This window comes from Oncorhynchus masou, chromosome 5 (genome assembly GCF_036934945.1).
Source record: "Oncorhynchus masou masou isolate Uvic2021 chromosome 5, UVic_Omas_1.1, whole genome shotgun sequence".
NCBI lineage: Eukaryota > Metazoa > Chordata > Actinopteri > Salmoniformes > Salmonidae > Oncorhynchus > Oncorhynchus masou.
This window is the reverse complement of record NC_088216.1, coordinates 3,943,657-3,961,156: the sequence shown is the minus strand read 5'-3', so window position 1 is coordinate 3,961,156 and position 17,500 is coordinate 3,943,657. Positions and strand designations below refer to the sequence as shown.

The following is a 17,500-nucleotide window of genomic DNA, read 5'->3' as shown; positions in this document are numbered from 1 at the left end:
GTGAGGAGTTAAGAGGAGTAGTGAGGAGTTAAGAGGAGTAGTGAGGAGGTAAGAGGAGTAGTGAGGAGGAGTTAAGAGGAGTAGTGAGGAGTTAAGAGGAGTAGTGAGGAGTTAAGAGGAGTAGTGAGGAGGTAAGAGGAGTAGTGAGGAGTTAAGAGGAGTTAAGAGGAGTTAAGAGGAGTAGTGAGGAGTTAAGAGGAGTAGTGAGGAGTTAAGAGGAGTTAAGAGGAGTAGTGAGGAGTTAAGAGTAGTAGTAAGGAGTTAAGAGGAGTAGTGAGGAGTTAAGAGGAGTAGTGAGGAGTTAAGAGTAGTTAGGAGGAGTAGTGAGGAGTTAAGAGGAGTAGTTAGGAGTTAAGAGGAGTTAAGAGTAGTTAGGAGGAGTAGTGAGGAGTTAAGAGGAGTTAAGAGGAGTAGTGAGGAGTTAAGAGTAGTTAGGAGGAGTAGTGAGGAGTTAAGAGTAGTGGTGAGGAGTAGTGAGGAGTTATGAGGAGTAGTGAGGAGTTAAGAGGAGTAGTGAGGAGTAGTGAGGAGTTAAGAGGAGTAGTGAGGAGTTAAGAGGAGTAGTGAGGAGTTAAGAGGAGTAGTGAGGAGTTAAGAGGAGTTAAGAGGAGTTAAGAGGAGTAGTCAGGAGTTAAGAGGAGTTAAGAGGAGTAGTGAGGAGTTAAGAGGAGTTAAGAGGAGTAGTGAGGAGTTAAGAGGAGTAGTGAGGAGTTAAGAGGAGTTAAGAGGAGTTAAGAGGAGTAGTGAGGAGTTAAGAGGAGTTAAGAGGAGTAGTGAGGAGTTAAGAGGAGTTAAGAGGAGTAGTGAGGAGTTAAGAGTAGTTAGGAGGAGTAGTGAGGAGTTAAGAGGAGTTAAGAGGAGTAGTGAGGAGTTAAGAGGAGTGGTGAGGAGTTAAGAGGAGTAGTGAGGAGTAGTGAGGAGTTAAGAGGAGTAGTGAGGAGTTAAGAGGAGTTAAGAGGAGTTAAGAGGAGTTAAGAGGAGTAGTGAGGAGTTAAGAGGAGTTAAGAGGAGTTAAGAGGAGTAGTCAGGAGTTAAGAGGAGTTAAGAGGAGTAGTGAGGAGTTAAGAGTAGTTAGGAGGAGTAGTGAGGAGTTAAGAGTAGTGGTGAGGAGTAGTGAGGAGTTAAGAGGAGTAGTGAGGAGTTAAGAGGAGTAGTGAGGAGTAGTGAGGAGTTAAGAGGAGTAGTGAGGAGTTAAGAGGAGTAGTGAGGAGTTAAGAGGAGTAGTGAGGAGTTAAGAGGAGTTAAGAGGAGTTAAGAGGAGTAGTCAGGAGTTAAGAGGAGTTAAGAGGAGTAGTGAGGAGTTAAGAGGAGTTAAGAGGAGTAGTGAGGAGTTAAGAGGAGTAGTGAGGAGTTAAGAGGAGTAGTGAGGAGTAGTGAGGAGTTAAGAGGAGTAGTGAGGAGTTAAGAGGAGTTAAGAGTAGTAGTGAGGAGTTAAGAGTAGTTAGGAGGAGTAGTGAGGAGTTAAGAGGAGTAGTGAGGAGTAGTGAGGAGTTAAGAGGAGTAGTGAGGAGTTAAGAGGAGTAGTGAAGAGTAGTGAGGAGTTAAGAGGAGTAGTGAGGAGTTAAGAGGAGTAGTGAGGAGTTAAGAGGAGTTAAGAGGAGTTAAGAGGAGTAGTCAGGAGTTAAGAGGAGTAGTGAGGAGTTAAGAGGAGTTAAGAGGAGTTAAGAGGAGTAGTGAGGAGTTAAGAGGAGTAGTGAGGAGTTAAGAGGAGTTAAGAGGAGTAGTGAGGAGTTAAGAGGAGTTAAGAGGAGTAGTGAGGAGTTAAGAGGAGTAGTGAGGAGCTAAGAGGTGTAGTGAGGAGTAGTGAGGAGTTAAGAGGAGTTAAGAGGAGTAGTGCTACTACCAAGGGTTACTCTTGTCTGTCTGTCTGTCCGTCCGTCCCTCCCTTCCTCCGTCCCCCCCCCCTCTCTGTCTCTCTCTCTCTCTGTGTGTGTCTGTTGTCTGTCTGTGTGTGTGTGCTGCCTCACACTAATCTTCTTCCTCTCTCTTTCTGTTCCCTTTTTTCCTCCCTTCCTCCCGCCCCTCTATCACCGTTATCTTCATCACCCCCTCCTCTCTTCCTCATCTCCTCCTCCCCACCTCTTCTTTCCTCCCCCTCCTTCTATCCTCCCCCTCCTCTCCTCTCCTCCCCCCCTCCTCCTCTCCTCCTTTCCTCCTCCCCCCCTCCTCCTTCTCCTACCCCCTCCCCTCCTCTCCTTTCCTCCCCCTCCCCTCCTCCCCTCCTCCTCCTCATCTCCTCCCCTCCTCCTCCCCTCCTCTCCTCCTCCTCCTCCTCTCCTCCCCCTCCCTCCTCCTCCTCCTCCTCCTCCTCCTCCTCCCCCCCTCCCTCCCCCTCCTCCTCCTCCTCCTCCCTCCTCCCCCTGCCCTCTCCTCCTCCTCCTCCTCCTCCTCCTCCTCCTCCTCCTCCTCCCCCCCCTGCCCTCCCCTCTCCTCCTCCTCCTCCTCCTCCTCCTCTCCTCCTCCTCTCCTCCTCCTCCTCCTCCTCCTCTCCTCCTCCTCCTCCTCTCCAGGGTATCTGGTCTTGTGTCCACGGGGTCCATATAGAGTTAAAGAAGAAGCCTCCGGAGTTGGACTTCTCTCCTCAGGCCAACATGTTGCACCTTCTGAAGTCAGCGAAGAAGATCACCCTGTCTTCTTCATCTCCTAAACGCTCCCCGGCCTTGCTGCAGCCCGGTATCATCAACATGATGAAAGGTATGATAAACCCCTGACCTCTAACCCCTGACCTCACATCTCTAACCCAGCACCAAAAATGATAGAATTACAAGAATCTTTCCAAAAACAACTACCTGGTTGGAGGTTTTCAAATTCCCTGGGAATATTCCGACCGGGACTTCGGGAAAAATGTTGGGGAATTTTATCAGGAAATTATATATCCTTTGATTCTTCAAGAATGTAACTTAAAAATGTCTCATCAGCTTATTTCAACTGTCGTACCCAATGATGTATATACATTTATTTTTTTTTACCTTTATTTAACCAGGCAAGTCAGTTAAGAAACAAATTCTTATTTTCAATGACGGCCTGGGAACAGTGGGTTAACTGCCTGTTCAGGGGCAGAACGACAGATTTATACCCTGTCAGCTCGGGGGTTTGAACTCGCAACCTTCCGGTTACTAGTCCAACTCTCTAACCACTAGGCTACCCTGCCGCCCCAATAATATAATAATCATATAATAATACAACAATAATAATGACATAATAATAATAATAATAACAATGATGTATATACATCTGGAACTGCTGATGCTATGAGAGGCCTGGAAGGTACAAGTCGGCCATGTTGGCACTCCCAACGCAAATGTACACGTATTGTTCTTTGTTGTTGTAGAAGGGACAGTAACATTAGTCATCTCTAACAATTATACTTTAAAAGACAATTTAAAAAAATATATATATATATGTGTTGTATTTGTTAAATTAATGATGAGATAACATAATATAATTTAAAAGTATCCATTAAAGTGTCTGTAGAAAAAAAAAAACTTTTCAAAACCGAACGTAGACATAATACATGTGGTAACAGAACCCCACAGTAGAGGTGTAGACATAATAAATGTAGTAACAGAACCCCACAGTAGAGGTGTAGACATAATAAATGTAGTAACAGAACCCCACAGTAGAGGTGTAGACATAATAAATGTAGTAACAGAACCCCACAGTAGAGGTGTAGACATAATAAATGTAGTAACAGAACCCCACAGTAGAGATGTAGACAAAATAAATGTAGTAACAGAGCCCCACAGTAGAGGTGTAGACATAATAAATGTAGTAACAGAACCCCACAGTAGAGACATAATACATGTAGTAACAGAACCCCACAGTAGAGACATAATAAATGTAGTAACAGAACCCCACAGTAGAGACATAATAAATGTAGTAACAGAACCCCACAGTAGAGACATAATAAATGTAGTAACAGAACCCCACAGTAGAGGAGTAGACATAATAAATGTAGTAACAGAACCCCACAGTAGAGGTGTAGACATAATAAATGTAGTAACAGAACCCCACAGTAGAGGTGTAGACATAATAAATGTAGTAACAGAACCCCACAGTAGAGACATAATAAATGTAGTAACAGAACCCCACAGTAGAGACATAATAAATGTAGTAACAGAACCCCACAGTAGAGGTGTAGACATAATAAATGTAGTAACAGAACCCCACAGTAGAGGTGTAGACATAATAAATGTAGTAACAGAACCCCACAGTAGAGGTGTAGACATAATAAATGTAGTAACAGAACCCCACAGTAGAGACATAATAAATGTAGTAACAGAGCCCCACAGTAGAGGTGTAGACATAATAAATGTAGTAACAGAACCCCACAGTAGAGGTGTAGACATAATAAATGTAGTAACAGAACCCCACAGTAGAGATGTAGACATAATAAATGTAGTAACAGAACCCCACAGTAGAGGTGTAGACATAATAAATGTAGTAACAGAACCCCACAGTAGAGACATAATAAATGTAGTAACAGAACCCCACAGTAGAGACATAATAAATGTAGTAACAGAACCCCACAGTAGAGGTGTAGACATAATAAATGTAGTAACAGAACCCCACAGTAGAGACATAATAAATGTAGTAACAGAACCCCACAGTAGAGGTGTAGACATAATAAATGTAGTAACAGAACCCCACAGTAGAGACATAATAAATGTAGTAACAGAACCCCACAGTAGAGACATAATACATGTAGTAACAGAACCCCACAGTAGAGACATAATAAATGTAGTAACAGAACCCCACAGTAGAGACATAATACATGTAGTGACCGAACCCCACAGTAGAGGTGTAGACATAATAAATGTAGTAACAGAACCCCACAGTAGAGGTGTAGACATAATAAATGTAGTAACAGAACCCCACAGTAGAGGTGTAGACATAATAAATGTAGTAACAGAACCCCACAGTAGAGGTGTAGACATAATAAATGTAGTAACAGAACCCCACAGTAGAGATGTAGACATAATAAATGTAGTAACAGAGCCCCACAGTAGAGGTGTAGACATAATAAATGTGGTAACAGAACCCAACAGTAGAGGTGTAGACATAATAAATGTAGTAACAGAACCCCACAGTAGAGATGTAGACATAATAAATGTAGTAACAGAACCCCACAGTAGAGGTGTAGACATAATAAATGTAGTAACAGAGCCCCACAGTAGAGGTGTAGACATAATAAATGTGGTAACAGAACCCAACAGTAGAGGTGTAGACATAATAAATGTAGTAACAGAACCCCACAGTAGAGGTGTAGACATAATAAATGTAGTAACAGAACCCCACAGTAGAGACATAATACATGTAGTAACAGAACCCCACAGTAGAGACATAATAAATGTAGTTACAGAACCCCACAGTAGAGGTGTAGACATAATAAATGTAGTAACAGAGCCCCACAGTAGAGGTGTAGACATAATAAATGTATTAACAGAACCCCACAGTAGAGGTGTAGACATAATAAATGTAGTAACAGAACCCCACAGTAGAGACATAATAAATGTAGTAACAGAACCCCACAGTAGAGACATAATAAATGCAGTAACAGAACCCCACAGTAGAGGTGTAGACATAATAAATGGAGTAAAATAACCCCACAGTAGAGATGTAGACATAATAAATGTAGTAACAGAACCCCACAGTAGAGACATAATAAATGTAGTAACAGAACCCCACAGTAGAGACATAATAAATGTAGTAACAGAACCCCACAGTAGAGACATAATAAATGTAGTAACAGAACCCCACAGTAGAGACATAATAAATGTAGTAACAGAACCCCACAGTAGAGACATAATACATGTAGTGACCGAACCCCACAGTAGAGGTGTAGACATAATAAATGTAGTAACAGAACCCCACAGTAGAGGTGTAGACATAATAAATGTAGTAACAGAACCCCACAGTAGAGACATAATAAATGTAGTAACAGAACCCCACAGTAGAGGTGTAGACATAATAAATGTAGTAACAGAACCCCACAGTAGAGGTGTAGACAAAATAAATGTAGTAACAGAACCCCACAGTAGAGGTGTAGACATAATAAATGTAGTAACAGAACCCCACAGTAGAGATGTAGACATAATAAATGTAGTAACAGAGCCCCACAGTAGAGGTGTAGACATAATAAATGTGGTAACAGAACCCAACAGTAGAGGTGTAGACATAATAAATGTAGTAACAGAACCCCACAGTAGAGATGTAGACATAATAAATGTTGTAACAGAGCCCCACAGTAGAGGTGTAGACATAATAAATGTAGTAACAGAACCCCACAGTAGAGACATAATAAATGTAGTAACAGAACCCCACAGTAGAGACATAATAAATGTAGTAACAGAACCCCACAGTAGAGACATAATACATGTAGTAACAGAACCCCACAGTAGAGGTGTAGACATAATAAATGTAGTAACAGAACCCCACAGTAGAGATGTAGACATAATAAATGTAGTAACAGAACCCCACAGTAGAGACATAATAAATGTAGTAACAGAACCCCACAGTAGAGACATAATAAATGCAGTAACAGAACCCCACAGTAGAGACATAATAAATGCAGTAACAGAACCCCACAGTAGAGGTGTAGACATAATAAATGTAGTAACAGAACCCCACAGTAGAGACATAATAAATGTAGTAACAGAACCCCACAGTAGAGACATAATAAATGCAGTAACAGAACCCCACAGTAGAGGTGTAGACATAATAAATGGAGTAAAATAACCCCACAGTAGAGATGTAGACATAATAAATGTAGTAACAGAACCCCACAGTAGAGACATAATAAATGTAGTAACAGAACCCCACAGTAGAGACATAATAAATGTAGTAACAGAACCCCACAGTAGAGACATAATAAATGTAGTAACAGAACCCCACAGTAGAGACATAATAAATGTAGTAACAGAACCCCACAGTAGAGACATAATACATGTAGTGACCGAACCCCACAGTAGAGGTGTAGACATAATAAATGTAGTAACAGAACCCCACAGTAGAGGTGTAGACATAATAAATGTAGTAACAGAACCCCACAGTAGAGATGTAGACATAATAAATGTAGTAACAGAACCCCACAGTAGAGGTATAGACATAATAAATGTGGTAACAGAACCCAACAGTAGAGGTGTAGACATAATAAATGTAGTAACAGAACCCCACAGTAGAGATGTAGACATAATAAATGTAGTAACAGAGCCCCACAGTAGAGGTGTAGACATAATAAATGTAGTAACAGAACCCCACAGTAGAGATGTAGACATAATAAATGTAGTAACAGAACCCCACAGTAGAGGTGTAGACATAATAAATGTAGTAACAGAGCCCCACAGTAGAGACATAATAAATGTGGAACCCACAGTAGACATAATAAATGTGGTAACAGAACCCAACAGTAGAGGTGTAGACATAATAAATGTAGTAACAGAACCCCACAGTAGAGGTGTAGACATAATAAATGTAGTTACAGAACCCCACAGTAGAGGTGTAGACATAATAAATGTAGTAACAGAACCCCACAGTAGAGACATAATAAATGTAGTAACAGAACCCCACAGTAGAGGTGTAGACATAATAAATGTGGTAACAGAACCCCACAGTAGAGGTGTAAATTCAGAATTCAGATTATAGATGTTATACTGTCTCCAGGTGGTCTCTATAGATTATAGATGGGATACTGTCTCCAGGTGGTCTCTATAGATTATAGATATTATACTGTCTCCAGGTGGTCTCTATGTTATAGATGTTATACTGTCTCCAGGTGGTCTCTATGTTATAGATGTTACACTGTCTCCAGGTGGTCTCTATAGATTTACAGATGTTATACTGTCTCTAGGTGGTCTCTATGTTATAGATGTTATACTGTCTCCAAGTGGTCTCCATGTTATAGATGTTATACTGTCTCCATGTGGTCTCTATAGATTATAGATGTTATACTGTCTCCAGGAGGTCTCTATAGATTATAGATGCTATACTGTCTCCAGGTGGTCTCTATAGATTATAGATGTTATTCTGTCTCCAGGTGGTCTCTATGTTATAGATGTTATACTGTCTCCAGGTAGACTCTATAGATTATAGATGTTATACTGTCTCCAGGTGGTCTCTATAGATTATAGATGTCATACTGTCTCCAAGAGGTCTTTATAGATTATAGATGTTATACTGTCTCCAGGAGGTCTCTATGTTATAGATGTTATACTGTCTCCAGGTGGTCTCTATATTTTATAGATGTTATACTGTCTCTAGGAGGTCTCTATGTTATAGATGTTATACTGTCTCCAGGTGGTCTCTATAGATTATAGATGTTATACTGTCTCCAGGTGGTCTCTATGTTATAGATGTTATACTGTCTCCAGGTGATCTCTATAGATTATAGATGTTATACTGTCTCCAGGTGATCTCTATAGATTATAGATGTTATACTGTCTCCAGGAGGTCTCTACGTTGTAGATGTTATACTGTTTCCAGGTGGTCTCTATAGATTATAGATGTTATACTGTTTCCAGGTGGTCTCTATGTTATAGATGTTATACTGTCTCCAGGTGGTCTCTATATTTTATAGATGTTATACTGTCTCCAGCAGGTCTCTATGTTATAGATGTTATACCATCTCCAGGTGGTCTCTATAGGTTATAGATGTTATACTGTCTCCAGGTGGTCTCTATGTTATAGATGTTATACTGTCTCCAGGTGGTCTCTATATTTTATAGATGTTATACTGTCTCCAGGAGGTCTCTATAGATTATAGATGTTATACTGTCTCCAAGGTCGTCTCTATAGATTATAGATGTTATACTGTCTCCAGGTAGTCTCTATAGATTATATATGTTATACTGTCTTTAGGTGGTGTCTATGTTATAGATGTTATACTGTCTCCAGGTGGTCTCTATAGATTATAGATGTTATACTGTCTTCAGGTGGTCTCTACAGATTATAGATGTTATACTGTCTCCAAGGTCGTCTCTATAGATTATAGATGTTATACTGTCTCCAGGTGGTCTCTATAGATTATAGATGTTATACTGTCTCCAGGTGGTCTCTATGTTATAGATGCTATACTGTCTCCAGGTGGTCTCTATGTTATAGATGTTATACTGTCTCTAGGTGGTCTCTATAGATTATAGATGTTATACTGTCTCCAGGAGATCTCTATAGATTATAGATGTTATACTGTCTCCGGGTGGTCTCTATAGATTATAGATGTCATGCTGTCTCCAGGTGGTCTCTATAGATTATAGATGTTATACTGTCTCCAGGTGGTCTCTATAGATTATAGAGTTTATGCTGTCTCCAGGTGGTCTCTATAGATTATAGATGTTATACTGTCTCCAGGTGGTCTCTATAGATTATAGATGTTATACTGTCTCCAGGTGGTCTCTATAGATTATAGATGTTATACTGTCTCCAGGAGGTCTCTATGTTGTAGATGTTATACTGTCTCCAGTTGGTCTCTATAGATTATAGATGTTATACTGTCTCCAGGTGGTCTCTATAGATTATAGATGTTATACTGTCTCCAGGAGGTCTCTATAGATTATAGATGTTTTATTCTCTCCAGGAGGTCTCTATGTTATATATGTTATACTGTCTCCAGGAGGTCTCTATGTTGTAGATGTTATACTGTCTCCAGGTGGTCTCTATAGATTATAGATGTTATACTGTCTCCAGGTGGTCTCTATAGATTATAGATGCTATACTGTCTCCAGGTGGTCTCTATAGATTATAGATGTTATACTGTCTCTAGGTGGTCTCTATAGATTATAGATGTTATACTGTCTCCAGGTGGTCTCTATAGATTATAGATGCTATACTGTCTCCAGGTGGTCTCTATAGATTATAGATGTTATACTGTCTTCGGGTGGTCTCTATAGATTATAGATGTTATACTGTCTCCATGTGGTCTCTAGAGATTATAGATGTTATACTGTCTCCAGGAGGTCTCTATAGATTATAGATGTTACACTGTCTCCAGGTGGTCTCTATAGAATATAGATGTTATACTGTCTCCAGGAGGTCTCTATGTTGTAGATGTTATACTGTCTCTAGGTGGTCTCTATAGATTATAGATGTTATACTGTCTCCAGGAGGTCTCTATAGATTATAGATGTTACACTGTCTCCAGGTGGTCTCTATAGAATATAGATGTTATACTGTCTCCAGGAGGTCTCTATGTTGTAGATGTTATACTGTCTCTAGGTGGTCTCTATAGATTATAGATGTTATACTGTCTCCAGGAGGTCTCTATGTTATAGATGTTATACTGTCTTCAGGTTATCTCTATAGATTATAGATGTTATACTGTCTCTAGGTGGTGTCTATGTTATAGATGTTATACTGTCTCCAGGTGGTCTCTATAGATTACAGATGTTATACTGTCTCCAGGTGGTCTCTATAGATTAAAGATGTTATGCTGTCTCCATGTGGTCTCTACAGATTATAGATGTTATACTGTCTCCAGGTGGTCTCTATAGATTATAGATGTTATACTGTCTCCAGGTGTTCTTTATAGATTATAGATGTTATACTGCCTCCAGGTGGTCTCTATAGATTATAGATGTTGTGCTGTCTTTCCTCTAGGTAACTCTGTCGTCAGTCTGTCTCCTAAAGGCCAGGGTGGTCTCTATAGCAACACTTCCACTCTACAGGGCTTCCTGGGTCGGCACAAAGACCTGCTGAATAACTCATCCCCAGGCCCGTACCCTGGGAAACCCAAACCCCACCCCCTCAGCCTCAACGACGTAGAGGTCAGCGTTACCGCCGACAACGGCAAACCCAACCCCCCCGGCCCGTCCGGCCCCGCTTCCAAACCCCGCGCCCTATGGAAGAAGAGCGTGGAGACGCTGAAACAAGGACCAATCCCGTTGTCCGGTCCCGTTGGTGGTCCCGCACCCGGATCCGCTGGCTCCGCCTCTGTCCCGGGCCATGCAACAATGAAGAGCCAGCGTTACCTCCCTGAAGACCCGCCCCATTCCGACATCTCTGAGTGTTCCAGCCGGCCCCCCTCTTACATGGAATCTGATCTGGGGGGGCCCAGGATGGGGATGGGGGGGTTCAAACCCCCAAAAGACGGGCTGAAGAAACGCCCGGTGGGGGGGGTGGGAGGTGTAGGAGGGGGAGGCGGCAGTGGGAGGAGTCACGAGAAGATCTATTCCATAGACTCAGACCAGGCCAGTCTACACTCCGCCCCGCTCTACCAGAGAGACAGCCTCCAGGAGCCCCCCGACGTCACACACACGCACTCCGACCTCAGACACTCTCACTCGGAGCACTCCAACGCCGTGGACGCTTCCATCCTGCAGCTGAGCGCCAGTCTGCTGCACCACAGCCACTCTGCCGACGCTGACCTCCACTCTCTGAAGGACAAGAAGTACAGCACCTACAAACACACCAGCACTGGAGCTGCCTCCTCAGGCAAAGACAAGAGCAGTAAGTATTAATGTAGTACTACTGTAGTACTATAGAAGTATTACTGTAGTTGTACTGTAGTATAGCTATAGTATTGTAGAAGTACAGCACCTACAAACACACCAGCACTGGAGCTGCCTCCTCAGGCAAAGACAAGAGCAGTAAGTATTAATGTAGTACTACTGTAGTATAACTATAGTATTACTGTAGTTGTACTGTAGTATAGCTATAGTATTGTAGAAGTACAGCACCTACAAACACACCAGCACTGGAGCTGCCTCCTCAGGCAAAGACAAGAGCAGTAAGTATTAATGTAGTATTACTGTAGTATAACGATAGTATTACTGTAGTTGTACTGTAGTATAGCTATAGTATTGTAGAAGTACAGCACCTACAAACACACCAGCACTGGAGCTGCCTCCTCAGGCAAAGACAAGAGCAGTAAGTATTAATGTAGTATTACTGTAGTATAACTATAGTATTACTGTAGTTGTACTGTAGTATAGCTATAGTATTGTAGAAGTACAGCACCTACAAACACACCAGCACTGGAGCTGCCTCCTCAGGCAAAGACAAGAGCAGTAAGTATTAATGTAGTACTACTGTAGTACTATAGAAGTATTACTGTAGTTGTACTGTAATATAGCTATAGTATTGTAGAAGTACAGCACCTACAAACACACCAGCACTGGAGCTGCCTCCTCAGGCAAAGACAAGAGCAGTAAGTATTAATGTAGTACTACCGTAGTACTATAGAAGTATTACTGTAGTTGTACTGTAGTATAGCTATAGTATTGTAGAAGTACAGCACCTACAAACACACCAGCACTGGAGCTGCCTCCTCAGGCAAAGACAAGAGCAGTAAGTATTAATGTAGTACTACTGTAGTACTATAGAAGTATTACTGTAGTTGTACTGTAGTATAGCTATAGTATTGTAGAAGTACAGCACCTACAAACACACCAGCACTGGAGCTGCCTCCTCAAGCAAAGACAAGAGCAGTAAGTATTAATGTAGTATTACTGTAGTATAACTATAGTATTACTGTAGTTGTACTGTAGTATAGCTATAGTATTGTAGAAGTACAGCACCTACAAACACACCAGCACTGGAGCTGCCTCCTCAGGCAAAGACAAGAGCAGTAAGTATTAATGTAGTACTACTGTAGTACGATAGAAGTATTACTGTAGTTGTACTGTAGTATAGCTATAGTATTGTAGAAGTACAGCACCTACAAACACACCAGCACTGGAGCTGCCTCCTCAGGCAAAGACAAGAGCAGTAAGTATTAATGTAGTACTACTGTAGTACTATAGAGGTATTACTGTAGTTGTACTGTAGTATAGCTATAGTATTGTAGAAGTACAGCACCTACAAACACACCAGCACTGGAGCTGCCTCCTCAGGCAAAGACAAGAGCAGTAAGTATTAATGTAGTATTACTGTAGTATAACTATAGTATTACTGTAGTTGTACTGTAGTATAGCTATAGTATTGTAGAAGTACAGCACCTACAAACACACCAGCACTGGAGTTGCCTCCTCAGGCAAAGACAAGAGCAGTAAGTATTAATGTAGTACTACTGTAGTACTATATAAGTATTACTGTAGTTGTACTGTAGTATAGCTATAGTATTGTAGAAGTACAGCACCTACAAACACACCAGCACTGGAGCTGCCTCCTCAGGCAAAGACAAGAGCAGTACGTATTAATGTAGTACTACTGTAGTACTATATAAGTATTACTGTAGTTGTGCTGTAGTATAGCTATAGTATTGTAGAAGTACAGCACCTACAAACACACCAGCACTGGAGCTGCCTCCTCAGGCAAAGACAAGAGCAGTAAGTATTAATGTAGTATTACTGTAGTATAACTATAGTATTACTGTAGTTGTACTGTAGTATAGCTATAATATTGTAGAAGTACAGCACCTACGAACACACCAGCACAGGAGCTGCCTCCTCAGGCAAAGACAAGAGCAGTAAGTATTAATGTAGTATTACTGTAGTATAACTATAGTATTACTGTAGTTGTACTGTAGTATAGCTATAGTATTGTAGAAGTACAGCACCTACAAACACACCCGCACTGGAGCTGCCTCCCCAGGCAAAGACAAGAGCAGTAAGTATTAATGTAGTATTACTGTAGTATAACTATAGTATTACTGTAGTTGTACTGTAGTATAGCTATAGTATTGTAGAAGTACAGCACCTACAAACACACCAGCACTGAAGCTGCCTCCTTAGGCAAAGACAAGAGCAGTAAGTAGTAATGTAGTATTACTGTAGTATAACGATAGTATTACTGTAGTTGTACTGTAGTATAGCTATAGTATTGTAGAAGTACAGCACCTACAAACACACCAGCACTGGAGCTGCCTCCTCAGGCAAAGACAAGAGCAGTAAGTATTAAAGTAGTATTACTGTAGTATAACTATAGTATTACTGTAGTTGTACTGTAGTATAGCTATAGTATTTTAGAAGTACAGCACCTACAAACACACCAGCACTGGAGCTGCCTCCCCAGGCAAAGACAAGAGCAGTAAGTATTAATGTAGTATTACTGTAGTATAACTATAGTATTACTGTAGTTGTACTGTAGTATAGCTATAGTATTGTAGAAGTACAGCACCTACAAACACACCAGCACTGAAGCTGCCTCCTTAGGCAAAGACAAGAGCAGTAAGTAGTAATGTAGTATTACTGTAGTATAACGATAGTATTACTGTAGTTGTACTGTAGTATAGCTATAGTATTGTAGAAGTACAGCACCTACAAACACACCAGCACTGGAGCTGCCTCCTCAGGCAAAGACAAGAGCAGTAAGTATTAAAGTAGTATTACTGTAGTATAACTATAGTATTACTGTAGTTGTACTGTAGTATAGCTATAGTATTTTAGAAGTACAGCACCTACAAACACACCAGCACTGGAGCTGCCTCCTCAGGCAAAGACAAGAGCAGTAAGTATTAATGTAGTATTTCCGCAGCAGTATAGAAGTATTACTGTAGTTGTACTGTAGTATAGCTATAGTATTATAGAAGTACAGCACCTACAAACACACCCGCACTGGAGCTGCCTCCTCAGGCAAAGACAAGAGCAGTAAGTATTAATGTAGTATTACTGTAGTATAACTATAGTATTACTGTAGTTGTACTGTAGTATAGCTATAGTATTATAGAAGTACAGCACCTACAAACACACCAGCACTGGAGCTGCCTCCTCAGGCAAAGACAAGAGCAGTAAGTATTAATGTAGTATTTCCGCAGTAGTATAGAAGTATTACTGTAGTTGTACTGTAGTATAGCTATAGTATTATAGAAGTACAGCACCTACAAACACACCCGCACTGGAGCTGCCTCCTCAGGCAAAGACAAGAGCAGTAAGTATTAATGTAGTATTACTGTAGTATAACGATAGTATTACTGTAGTTGTTCTGTAGTATAGCTATAGTATTGTAGAAGTACAGCACCTACAAACACACCAGCACTGAAGCTGCCTCCTTAGGCAAAGACAAGAGCAGTAAGTAGTAATGTAGTACTACTGTAGTACTATATAAGTATTACTGTAGTTGTACTGTAGTATAGCTATAGTATTGTAGAAGTACAGCACCTACAAACACACCAGCACTGAAGCTGCCTCCTTAGGCAAAGACAAGAGCAGTAAGTAGTAATGTAGTACTACTGTAGTACTATATAAGTATTACTGTAGTTGTACTGTAGTATAGCTATAGTATTGTAGAAGTACAGCACCTACAAACACACCCGCACTGGAGCTGCCTCCTCAGGCAAAGACAAGAGCAGTAAGTATTAATGTAGTACTGCTGTAGTACTATATAAGTATTACTGTAGTTGTACTGTAGTATAGCTATAGTATTGTAGAAGTACAGCACCTACAAACACACCAGCACTGAAGCTGCCTCCTTAGGCAAAGACAAGAGCAGTAAGTAGTAATGTAGTATTACTGTAGTATAACGATAGTATTGCTGTAGTTGTACTGTAGTATAGCTATAGTATTGTAGAAGTACAGCACCTACAAACACACCAGCACTGAAGCTGCCTCCTCAGGCAAAGACAAGAGCAGTAAGTATTAATGTAGTATTACTGTAGTAGTATAGAAGTATTACTGTAGTTGTACTGTAGTATAGCTATAGTATTGTAGAAGTACAGCACCTACAAATACACCAGCACTAGAGCTGCCTCCTCCAGCAAAGACAAGAGCAATAAGTATTAATGTAGTATTACCGTAGTATAGCTATAGTATTGGAGCTGCCTCCTCCATGAGGGACAAGAACAGTAAGTATTACTGTAATATTACTGTAGTATTATAGAAGTAGTACTGTAGTAAAACTATAGTATTATAGAAGTACAGCACCTACAAACACACCCGCACTGGAGCTGCCTCCTCCAGCAAGGACAAGAACAGTAAGTATTACTGTAGTATTACTGTAGTGTAATATAATTATTACTGTGGTATCACTGTAGTATAATTCTAGTATTATAGATGTATTACAGTAGTATTACAGTGCTAGAGCTGTAGTGTTATAGAAATATTATATAATTATTACTGTGGTATTACTGTAGTATAGCTGTAGTATTATAGAAGTATGTAGTATAACGGTTGTATAACTGTAGTACTGTAGTAAAACTATAGCATTATAGAAGTACAAAACCTACAAACACAACAACACTGGAGCTGCCTCCTCCAGCAATGACAAGAACGGTAAGTATTACTGTAGTATAACTATAGTACTATAGAGGTATCAATATAGTATACCTATGGTATTATAGAAGTAGTAATGTGGTATAACTATAGTACTATAGAGGTATCAATATAGTATACCTATGGTATTATAGAAGTAGTAATGTGGTATAACTAGAGTACTATAGAGGTATTAATATAGTATACCTATGGTATTATAGAAGTATTAATGTGGTATAACTAGAGTACTATAGAGGTATCAATATAGTATACCTATGGTATTATAGAAGTAGTAATGTGGTATAACTAGAGTACTATAGAGGTATTAATATAGTATACCTATGGTATTATAGAAGTAGTAATGTGGTATAACTATAGTACTATAGAGGTATCAATATAGTATACCTATGGTATTATAGAAGTAGTAATGTGGTATAACTAGAGTACTATAGATGTATTAATATAGTATACCTATGGTATTATAGAAGTATTACTGTAGTATAACTATAGTACAATAGAGGTATCAATATAGTATACCTATGGTATTATAGAAGTAGTAATGTGGTATAACTAGAGTACTATAGAGGTATTAATATAGTATACCTATGGTATTATAGAAGTATTACTGTAGTATAACTATAGTACAATAGAGGTATCAATATAGTATACCTATGGTATTATAGAAGTAGTAATGTGGTATAACTAGAGTACTATAGAGGTATTAATATAGTATACCTATGGTATTATAGAAGTATTAATGTGGTATAACTAGAGTACTATAGAGGTATTAATATAGTATAGCTATGTTATTATATAGTAGTAATGTGGTATAACTAGAGTACTATAGAGGAATTAATATAGTATACCTATGGTATTATAGAAGTATTACTGTAGTATAACTATAGTACTATAGAGGTATCAATATAGTATACCTATGGTATTATAGAAGTAGTAATGTGGTATAACTAGAGTACTATAGAGGTATTAATATAGTATACCTATGGTATTATAGAAGTATTACTGTAGTATAACTATAGTACTATAGAGGTATTAATATAGTATACCTATGGTATTATAGAAGTATTACTGTAGTATAACTATAGTACTATAGAGGTATTAATATAGTACAGCACATGTAAAAACAATAACAAAGACAAGAACAGTAAATGTGTGGTAATCAGCATGTTTAAATGTCTACCATGTTCTGTGGTAATCACCATGTTATAAATGTCTACCATGTTCTGTGGTAATCAGCACCATGTTATAAATGTCTACCATGTTCTGTGGTAATCAGCACCATGTTATAAATGTCTACTATGTTCTGTGGTAATCAGCACCATGTTATAAATGTCTACCATGTTCTGTGGTAATCAGCACCATGT

General features: G+C 39.8%; 1 protein-coding gene across 1 annotated transcript in view; it reads left to right on the top strand.

Annotated features, from left to right (window-relative positions):
- The window catches only part of LOC135526081 (glutamate receptor ionotropic, NMDA 2A-like), a 232,633-nt gene that overhangs the window by 211,757 nt on the left and 3,376 nt on the right, over window positions 1-17,500 (top strand). The window contains exons 18-19 of the mRNA XM_064954171.1: window positions 2,511-2,694; window positions 10,591-11,439. Coding sequence (XP_064810243.1) covers window positions 2,511-2,694; window positions 10,591-11,439 — 1,033 coding nt within the window. The remainder of the gene's footprint in view (window positions 1-2,510; window positions 2,695-10,590; window positions 11,440-17,500) is intronic.